Source organism: Nematolebias whitei, chromosome 16 (genome assembly GCF_014905685.2).
Source record: "Nematolebias whitei isolate Nwh7 chromosome 16, NemWhi1, whole genome shotgun sequence".
Classification (NCBI taxonomy): Eukaryota; Metazoa; Chordata; class Actinopteri; order Cyprinodontiformes; family Rivulidae; genus Nematolebias; species Nematolebias whitei.
In genome coordinates, this window is record NC_056513.1 from 24,518,705 (window position 1) to 24,529,701 (window position 10,997).

A 10,997-nucleotide genomic window follows, 5' to 3' on the forward strand; every position below is an offset into this window, starting at 1 on the left:
TCAGGGAGATGGAGACTGTATTTATTCATGATGCGCTTTCTGACTCAATTAAAGTCACTTGGAGGTTTGAGGGTTTTTTTTAACTTTGTAATTGTTTTTTCCTTCTTGATGCCATCCACAGAGTACGCAACTTAAATGACTCCCAGCTACTATTGCATCAAGTTTCAGCTCAATTCCTGTAAAATTGGCTGCGTTCTAGTCATTTTTGTGTTGCATAACATTCATCAGCTGTGAGATCCAATTTCAATTGGGTTTATTCTAAAAGATTATCGGTTCAATTAACGTCAGTTCTTTTATATAGCGCCAAGTCACAACAGAAGTCGTCTCAGGGCGCTGAACAGAAATGTTCACATATAAAAATAATAATTTAACATTATTTATCTGAGGAGCAGACGGCTTTGAATTTAACTTCATCACAGAACTCTCATCTTGAGCAAGCATGAAGGCGACAGTGGAAAGGAAAAACTCCCTCATGAGGAAGAAACCTTTAGCAGAACCAGACTCTGGACAAGCGACCATTTCTTCGACTGGCTGGGTTTGAGAGGAACAGATACACAATGGCAGGTCAAGAATCACATGTTAAGAAAGAAATAGTATCAAATGAAATCTATTCAATTTTAGCAATTAATTTAAAAAAAAAAGAGGTTAATTTGTCCTCTTGTAGTCTAAGCTTAAGGCAGCATAACAAGCCAACCCTAACTATAGGATTTATCAAAAACTTAAGTCCAGTTTTAAAACTGGACAATGTGTCAGCCTCACAGACAGAAACTGGAAGTTGGTTCCACAAGAGAGGAGCCTGATAACTGAACGATCTTCCTCCCATTCTGCTTTTGGAAACTCTAGGGACCACGAGTAAACCTGCAGCCTGAGAGCGAAGTGCTGTGTTAGGAAAATATGGAACAATAAGATCTGTACTATAAGATGGAGCTAGGTTGTTGAGGGCTTTGTAGGTTAGAAGTAGGATTTTTAATTCAATTCTGGATTTGACAGGGAGCCAATGGAGAGAAACTAAAACTGGAGAGAGATGATCTCTCCCACTAACTCCAGTTAAGACTCTGGCAGCAGCATTTTGGATCAACTGAAGACGTTTTAAAGAAGTATTTGGACACAGATAATTAATCATTACAATAGTTCAGTCTAGACGTGACAAATGCATGAACCAGTTTTTCTGCATCATTTTTAGATGTTTCTAATTTTAGTGATATTACACAGGTGGAAGAAGGAGGTTCCAGTAAAATGTTTAAGGTTGAGGATCTTCATCCAAAAATTTGTTTTTAGTACAATCCATCCAGAGTTTCTGTGCATATTTTGCTAACAGACAAGCATGGTTGACTCCAACAGTTAATGAAAAGCTTTCATCAAAAGTTCAAGTAATCACTTGCAGATGGTTTTTAATAATGACTTTTTTTGTCCTCTGGTTCATGAGATCTTTTGGTCACAGACACAGGCAATAAACCAGAACAGATAAAATAATACCAAATTTTAAAGTGGTGCTTGATTGTTTCAAAGCATTTTTCCGTGTTTTAAATTGCTTGTTTAAACATCAGTGTTTAAAAATAATTAAATCTATATTTGCTAGTAACCAGAATTACTTGTTAGCTAAAGCCGTTTGATAAATGTACGACATTAAAATATAAAAATTCTGCTGTTTTGATTTAACCTTGAAAATATTATTATTTACAGCCTCATGCTGCAAGACATCAGGCTCAGATTATGTGTTGAGGAGGACTCTCAGCTACTACCACACCAGATTTGAGCTCTAATGGGAATGAGCCATATCCATTTTTGTGTTGCCTGATTAGCTGTGGTGGCCATCTAGAGTCAGATGGACTTGAAAAGTTAGTTAACGATGTTCATTCAGTAATTACTTTGTCTGATATTAAGCAATTCATCCAGTGGTTTGATAGATGTTTTGTTAACAGACACACAGGGTTGACACCAGCTGTTAATGCTGAGCTTTTAAGAGAGAAAATATTCATTTAATGAGCAGCACTTGAAATATGTTCTGTGAATTACTCTCATCTACTACCACAAAAATATTTAGCACAATATCTGTAAAAGTTGCTGATTATAGACATTTTTGTGTTTTCTTTTTTTCACATGGCTGTGGTGGGACACTTAAATTTGATATCCTACAAAGTTTAATCAGTTGTAGATGGACATCAAATGAACATTTTCTGAATGTTTCATTAAAAAATTGTCCAGTGGTTTATGATCAAATCTGCTAACAGACAGACTGAGGTGAATCTTCAATAGTTAATTGTATAATTTCAAGCCAAAAGTTTGGCGCAATTTGGTAGAACATACGGTAGATGTTGGGGATCAGTCTTATGGGGTGTCGTTGGTAAACTTACACAGTCAAAAATTAACTGCAATATTTAGTTTGTTTAGCCTTTCATAAAAAAAAAATGTTTTTTTTCACAGTGAGATTTTCACTATGTTATTCATACATTTATAAATGTCATAGTTCCAAACTAAATATTTAGTTTTCTTGCAAGTTAAATATTTAGTTAGCAAGTTAAATATTTAGCTCGGACCTAAATATTTACTTGCAAGTTAAATATTTAGTTAGCAAGCTAACTATTACTTCCACGCTAAATATTAAGTCTACAAACTAAATATTTAACTTGCAAGTTAAATATTTAGGTCCAAGCTAAATATTTAGTTAGCAAATTAAATATTTATTTTGGAAATTAAATGTTTAGCTTGGCAAATAAATATTTAGGTCTGAGCTAAATATTTAGTTAGCAAATTAACTATTTAGTTTAGGAATTAAATGCTTAGCTTAGAAATTAATGTTTAGTTTTGAAAATAAATATTTAGCTCGGAAATAAAGTATTTAAATTACACCTAAATATTTAGTTCACTAACAATATTTAACTTGCAAGTTAAATATTTAGTTTGTAAATTAAACATTTAGTTTAGACATAAATATTTAGTTTGTCAAAAGCTAAATATTTAGCTTGATAGCTAAATATGTTAAATATTTAGTTATCAAGCTAAATATTTAGCTTGTAAATTAAATATTTAGTTTGGAACTATGACATTAGTATGAATAACATGGTGAAAAATTGACTTTGAAAAAAAAAAAAACTTATTTTTTTTATGAAAGGATAAATTAACCAAAATATTGCTGTTAATTTTTGTCTGTGTAACTTACGGCACCCCATACTATCTCAGCTACTACCACAACATAACACAATATTTGTCAAAATGATTCAGACTGACTCCAAACATTAAACAGTAGTAGTTGTACTTCCAATAATTACTTTCCTCAAGTTTCAGTGACTTTCATTCAGTGGTTCTTGAAATATTCTGCTAACAGGCACAAACAGACGTTGGCAACAACTTGTTACAGCTTTGCCTTTCCGCGACAGGGAAACAATAAAATAAAATAAAAATATAAAAAGGACAAAGAAAGCAGTCAATCTTGCAGAGACCGAGTTTTGACTACGCTCAGTAAAATCCGATTACACGTGAACGCACCAAACAAAAAAACGCTCAGAGACTGCTGCGGCCACATGGGAGCGTCTGCTTCCTTTCAATAAACAACTTTCAGCTCGTTTCGTGCTTCTGCAAACTCAACGTTTTCTTTCTTGAAAAAACGACTTCCAGCATTGTTTCTGATGCGTAATAAAGCCTAGAAGTTATTTTATTTTGTGTTAATTTCTTCCAGCAGCCGCAGTAACTCTTCTTTGGTTTGCTGAGACATTTCATTGTGAGCAACAGATCCGGTGCTGCCTTCAGGAGCATTTCTGAAGGAAAAAACAACGTCAAGCTGCTCCTGTAAGATAAAACAAACAGATGGTACATGCTCTACTCCTTCCTCTGTAGAAATACCAAATCCCCCCCCCCCCCCCCCCCCCCTCTCTCCCCCCCCCGCCCCCCTCCCTCTCTCTCTCCCTCTCTCTCTCTCTCTCTCTGCTGGCTGGAAGAAACAGGACAGCGTGTCGGAGCCAAGGAGGAGAAGGCGTACACTTCCTCCTATTTCCTTCGCCTGCTCTGAAACCTACAAGTTTTTCTTTGGGTACTTTCCTCCAACAGAAGGACTTTTTAATTCGGAGCTATCTGTTTTTACTTTAAAACAACATAAGGGGGATCTGAAGACATCTTTACCTCCTGCAGACATGAACTGGGGAACGGATCTGTGGGTAAGTTGACAGCTGACACCTCTCAGGCTTTGACAGGAAAACACAATACAGATTTTTATTTTTTATTTAATGTGATGTTCTTTACTTGTCTGAAAAAGAAAGCAGCAGGAGCGTTTGTGGACACCCCACAGCCAGGAGATTTCGCAACTCTTGTTGCATACCTCATCAGGAGCAGGGGGGAGAAAGAAAGGTTTATGGCTCTGTCGTGGTGACGAAAAGTCTCTGCTCTCTCATGCACGATCTGTTCCCTAAAGGTGTACTTTACCAGCCCGTGTCCGTCTTCATACAGGCTCCAAAGCTCAGGAGGCAACTTGTAGATCAGGACTGAAAGGACTCTCTGCACCTCAGCTGTGATTTTTTTTTTCTAGGTATTGAAATCAACAGGTTGGACGAGCTTTTCACACCTCGGAGATCATCAACAGTAATCGTGTCTGGCTTCAAGTGACGAAAACCAAAGATAAACTTGAGAATTTATAGACTTCTGAGAAAAAAGAAAATTGGAGCTGTCCAGAACTCATGGAAAACACAAAGTCTACACATTCTAGTTGATTATTCCTGGTTTATCTCCACATTTATTTTTTATTTTTTTTAAGAAACCATGCTCAACACAGCAAGACCAAATTGGACCACTGAGTGCAGGACAGTCCACGTTCCATGGAGTCGATCATTACATCTCAGCTTGGACTGTAGCTGCTGATGAAGAGCAACGTGACGTTTCCCATCAGTCCTGCTGCGGCTTTAACTGGGTGTGGCTGTGGAGTTGTGTTTTATTGCTGTGATTGTGTTTGATACCGTTGCGCGTTGTGGCTTTTACGACATTTTATTGTGGAAACTCAGAAAACAAACGGCACCTAAGACCCTTCAGTAAAGAGGTGTGAACCTGCAGAACCTCTCACAGTCAGGATGGAGTCAGTTCTTCCAGCAGAATCAGACAAATTACTTTTGTACTTCAAAGTTTTATAAGGCTATAAACTTGTTTTTAGCTTTAGGTCACAATGATAAAAGTACTTTTAAAAAAAATATTAATTTTAAATGTGTAAACAGGTCAGAGTGGCGCAGTGTAATTGGTGGATTACTTCTTTTAATCGTCACTTTGTTTTTGCAGTGCTGGTCATTTCGTACCCAGGTTTCTTTCTATGGAAGCCTAAACAAACCATCTACCATAGGGCTCATGCATGCTGCATTCACAAGTGATGAATTAAAGTGATCTATTATACTTTAATCTGCTCATCTGGTTAGAAATTGTTTGGGATTAAGAGAAGATGACTGTTTAAGAGAACATGTGAACAGTAACACAGCTGTAAGGACAAAAGGTATTGCATGGGTTAGATGTAGGGGTACAAAGAAGAGTTGAAGGTACAAAGTTATAACACATGTTTGGTTTAGATTTGTGCTAGGATTACTGTAAAAGGGAAGTGGCAAACAGTTGTGCACTGGTAAGTGCATGGGTATAAAAAGGTAACGCACGGGGGTACGGAGTAGAGATGAGTCCACAGCTTGACTCTGTTGTATTGAATCAGGATCAGGTCACACCCACAGCTTATTTACTACATTTCTTACTTTTTTCTGTTGTCCTGTAAGATTGTCATAACTGCCATTTTTTTAAAGGATGTGTTTTCAAGTGGTGTTCTGTGATGTTATCAGTAATCAGTATCTTACCTGCACTAGATAAGTTTGAATTTTCAGGGAATTACAGGGAAGTCGATCTCACAGATAGTTCAAGCAAGACCAGTCCCAGAGCAGATTTCTGCAGCAACTTTAACCTAAAAAAGTTAATATTTGTTATCACAAGTATCACAACGACCATTACCAGAAATTACTAAAGACGATTTTGTGTTCATTATGAATAACTAGAGACATCTAAGTACTTAACTGTCTAATGCTAAAGTGACAACAGGGTAAACAAAGATTTAATAAATAGCGTTTGAATGAACAGCAATGCAACTTTTAAAATTCGAGTTGTTTCAAGAGGCCACAGCTAGCAGGAACGATAAAAACTAGAAAACCTTTATTTCTGACAGAGCATCTTATGTGTATTTGTGGCCTAACAGCACAGTTGTTATTTTTATTTAGTGTGAGTAGAAGTTTTGTCAGATAATATTGTGTTTAAACAAACAAACAAAAAAAAAAACTTTTTAAAAACTTTTTTTATTATTATTACTAAAGTAGAACTTCAATCTCGCAGTGCAAGAAAAGAAAAAGACCACAAGTAAAAATGTTATCCTACTCTTCATTTGCATCTTTTTACCTTTTTGTTTGGAGTAATGTCTCTAAAATTAGAAACATCTTATCTAAAAATGATGCAGACAAACTGGTTCATGCATTTGTCACGTCTGTTGCAATGTTTTATTATCTGGGTGTTCAAATACTTCTTTAAAACGTCTTCAGTTGATCCAAAATGCTGTTGCCAGAGTCTTAACTGGAGTCAGTGGGAGAGATCACATCTCTCCAGTTTCAGCTTCTCTCCTTTCATCTCCTTGTTAAATCCAGAAATTAATCCAAAATCTTACTTCTAACATACAAAGCCCTCAACAACCTAGCTCCATCTTATATTACAGATCTTATTGTTCTATAGTTTCCTAACAGAGCACTTCACACTCAGACTGCAGGCTTGCTTGTGGTTCCTAGAGTTTCCAAGAGCAGAATGAGAGGAAGATCTTTCAGTTATCAGGCTCCTCTCTTGTGGAACCAACTTCCAGTTTCTGTCTGTGAGGCTGACACATTGTCCAGTTTTAAGACTTTCCTTTTGGATAAATCCTATAGTTAGGGTTGGATTGTTATGCTGCTCTAGGCTTAGACTACCGAATGACAAAATGACCTAATTTCCTTAAATGAATTGTTAAAATGGAATAATTTTTATTGTATATTGTTTATACCTTAACATGTGATTCTCGACCTGCCATTGTGTATCTGTTCCTTTCAAACCTAGCCGGTCGAAGCCGATGGCCTCTTGTTCTGAGCCTGGTTCTACTGGAGGTTTCTTTTTCATAAGGGGGTTTTTTCCTTTCCACTGTCGCCTTCATGCTTGTTCAAGATGAGAGTCTGTGATGGAGTTAAATTCAAAGCTGCTCCTCAGATAAACAGTGTCAACTTACAGTATTTTATACAGTATATATATATATGAATGTTTCTGTTCAGTGCCCTGAGAAGACTTCTGTTGTGACTTGGTGCTATATAAAAAAAACTGAATTGGATTGAACTGGTGTCAAGAAAAACATGGAAAAAAACACAGTATGTGGAAGAGAGCAGCTTTATCAGGAGAGATTAAACAGATGTAAAGAAATCGAAACACTATCCAGGATCACACAGAACTTTCCATCGATGAATTTTCTGTACCCACTTGGCCCTGATGAGGTCATGGAAGGTTTGTGCCTATAGCTCCAGCAGTTAGTAGGCAAGATATGGGGTAGTGCACCCTGAAGGAGTCACCTGTTCATCAGAGGGCCACATACAAACAAAACAGACAGCTACTCACACCTAAGGGTAATTTACAGTTGCACACGCTGGTGTTTTTGTGGGGTTTTTTTTATCTGTGGGAGGAAACCAGAGTGCTCGGAGAAAACCTACCAGGAAAAAATGCAGTTTCCACACAGAATTATCTCATTAGGGTTTAAATCCTGCAGCCTTTAAGCTGTGAGGCGACTGTAACAACCACTTCTCCACCGTGTGATCAATGTGTTAAATATGTACGATATAATCTACCAGCGATTCACAACGCTTTTATTAACTTTATATTTTATAATCCATCCATTATCTTCTTTTCTGGTCACGGGGGTCACTAGTGCCCATATCCAGCAATCACTGTGCAAGAGGCGAGGGACACCCTGGACAGGTCTCCAGTCCATCACAAGGAGACAAACAACCATTCACTCGCTCACTCATAGAGACGATTTAGAGTTACCAATCAGACTAACATGCATGTTTTTAGTCTATGGGAGGAAAACATAGGACCCAGAGAAAAACCCATGCATGCACAGAGAGAACATGCAAACTCCACCCTGAAAGGTCCCGGGCTGGGATTTGAACCGGTGACCTTCTCGTTAAAAGGCAACAGCTCTACCAACTGAGCCACCTTTTCTCATACAAAATTGTTCAATTTTGAAAATGTCAACATAATTTAGATTTATTTTTTCCAAAAGTAAACTATATCATTGTCTTAAAATCTGTGTAAACTGAACTTTGAACTGGTTCTTGTGAAGTGTGAACTTACACAATCACGCCGTGTAAGAGCGTTGACGTGTTCAAAGGTTTTCCTTTCAGGTCCACCTGCTCAGCAGTGATGGAGTGACGTGCACCTCGAGGGCTTCGCCTCACTTTAATCAGCTGTTCGCGAAGCTGCTTCTCTTTAGCGGTGGCGCTCTGTTTGCACTTGAAACAGGAGTTGTGGGAAGCCGCCAGCGTTTGCACGTTTTTCTGATTTCACATCTGCTTTGTGAGCCAGATTTACCCGAACACGAAGCCAACATCAGAGTGACACGGGAACTGGAAATGGAAGAGTCTTTACAGGAAAGGGGAAATGTCTTGTCTAGACTGAGTGATACTGTAGGAACCTTCAAATCTTTGCTGTTTGTCGTATATTTAAAAAATCTCATGAACAGCTTTGTAGATTTTATTGAGACTCTCAGAAAAGAAAATAATGGCTGTACCTCTACAACTGGTAAACCTTTGGGGTTTAATTTAAGATGGCCGCTTTAGTCATTTGTGACTTTTACTGATGTGGTAGCTGACTCATTTACAGCAGATGCTCCAAGCGTTAACAGATCACAAATGTTGTTAAATTATTACATCAGAAGAAATAAAATTTTATTTTCAAAGTTTAGCAAAATAATGTAATTCATCGCTTCTCAATCTAAAATGATGAATAAAACTTGGGAATGAAAGACGGTGGGCTATATGCATTCCTTCTAAGATTAGTAGGCCTTTATATAATTTGGAATGCTCATTCAAAGAAAGGAAAAAAAATTAAGTCAAGTTGGGTTTTTTTTTTTTGTTTTGTTTAAATAAAACCCATCCATCAGACTACAATTAGACAAAAGCATTTGTACGTTTTTAACTATGTCTGGAATGGCTCTTTAAACCTAAATGGCTTCACCCAGTTTTGTTATGACAAAGATTTACAACCAGCTAGTCCTGCTTTATTGGCAGCTCACATTATGATGGAAATGAGGTGGAATCTGATCTCAGATCAGCTGGGATCAGAGAGCTCTGCTGCTCCTGTTGTCATTGGACTCGTCCAACTGGTTCCAGGGTTTGGAGCGGCCCCTGAAACTGTCGCTAACAGGGCGGAGGTAGCCTGAGCTAGAGATTATCTCATTCCTGAGCCTCGTTGTCAGCGGGGTTTTTTTTTTTTTCTCTTACACATACACACACACATGTCTGATAGCCATACAATGCAGCTGAGGTGGGGTTCACATGCAGAGAGTGCATCTTGGAGATTTTTCACTTTATTCTGTCTCCATCAACACCAACTCTCTAGCTGTTCCTCAAACATGATTTTCCTCGATTGCCTTCCTTCCTTTTTCTTTGTGTTGGACAAAACAAGGGAACCACCCCGAGGGGCTGTTTGTCTCCAGACTCGCCCTCCATGTTTACAGATTGTTAGTTGTGTCGCCACACTGGTCTTCAGAAAACCTTTTACTGTACGTTATGTAAAGAAAGTGGAGCAAAGAGAACAACCTCCACCTGTTCAACTGGTTTCTCTTTGTTTTATGGGCTTTAATGTGTGTCAACAAAAAGACACCAAGGCTGAAAGGAAAGTACTGTGGCTGCCTTTCTCTCTGCTACACCCCTGTACTCAAGTCCATGTTGGATTATGTGTAAACTGAAAAGTACTCTTGGGTTATTTATTATTATTATTATCTCCAGCAGAATTATTGCAAAATTACCTACTAAATTATCAGTTTATCTAAGGTCTTCAAATTCACTCTGACCTAAATTGAAAGTTTAAAAAGATAGCTCAGATCTTTTAAAGTTGGGTTCCATGTAAAGGTTATGAACAATTATTGTCTTACCTGTTGTAGATGCCTGTTTGAGCAGCCTCAGTTTAGAGAAACTCTTTAATTCTGAGCAAATAAAAGAGGCTGCCATCTTCAAACAGGTCAAAAAGTGTAAACAATGCATCCATCCATTATATTTTACCCGCTTCTTCCTTTTTGGGTCGCAGGGATTGCAGGTGCCCATGTGCAGTTATCACTGTGCAAGGGGTGGGGGGCACCCTGGACAGGTCTCCAGTCCAGAGACAAACGAGACAAACAACCATTCACTCTCTCACACACACCTAGGGACAATTTAGAGTTACCAATCAGCCTCACATGCATGTTTTTTGGTCTGTGGGAGGAAACTTGAGTACCCGGAGAAAACCCACGCATGCACGGAAAGAACATGCAAACTCCACCCAGAAAGGCCCCCAAACCAGGATTTTGAACCAGGGTAACCTGCTCACTGAGAGGCAGCAGCTCTACCAGTTGCGCCACCGTGCTGCCTGTAAACAGTGCATGAAAACACTATTTTACAACCTTTTCATTGCAAACAATTTACCATTACATGACTATTGATGCAGAAATTGTCTGTGTTCCTGCTGGAACTTTCCTAAGCTGAAAACAATGGAAAAGCTATGCTGCATTCTAAGAAGCAAATCAATGAACGTGCTTCAAACATACAGTCAAGGAAGCCTCATGATGTACTACATCGTAACAACACATTTCACCTTTAAAATACTAAGTTTCTTTCGACTGATCCCTTCTTCAGAGGGTTGCCATGAGTGAACGAGCATGAAAGATTTGGCAATTATTTTACAGCGGATGCCCTTTCTGATGCAACCTGATCTTGTGTGTGTGTGTGTGTGTA

The 10,997-nt window shown here is 38.1% G+C and overlaps 1 protein-coding gene across 1 annotated transcript in view; it reads left to right on the forward strand.

Moving 5' to 3' along the window:
- Positions 1–3,903: 3,903 nt before the first annotated feature.
- Positions 3,904–10,997, forward strand: part of LOC119422437 (cdc42-interacting protein 4 homolog) — a 38,379-nt gene continuing 31,285 nt past the window's right edge. The window contains exon 1 of the mRNA XM_037689808.1: positions 3,904–4,151. Within this exon, the coding sequence (XP_037545736.1) occupies positions 4,128–4,151 (24 nt within the window). The 5' untranslated portion in view covers positions 3,904–4,127. The remainder of the gene's footprint in view (positions 4,152–10,997) is intronic.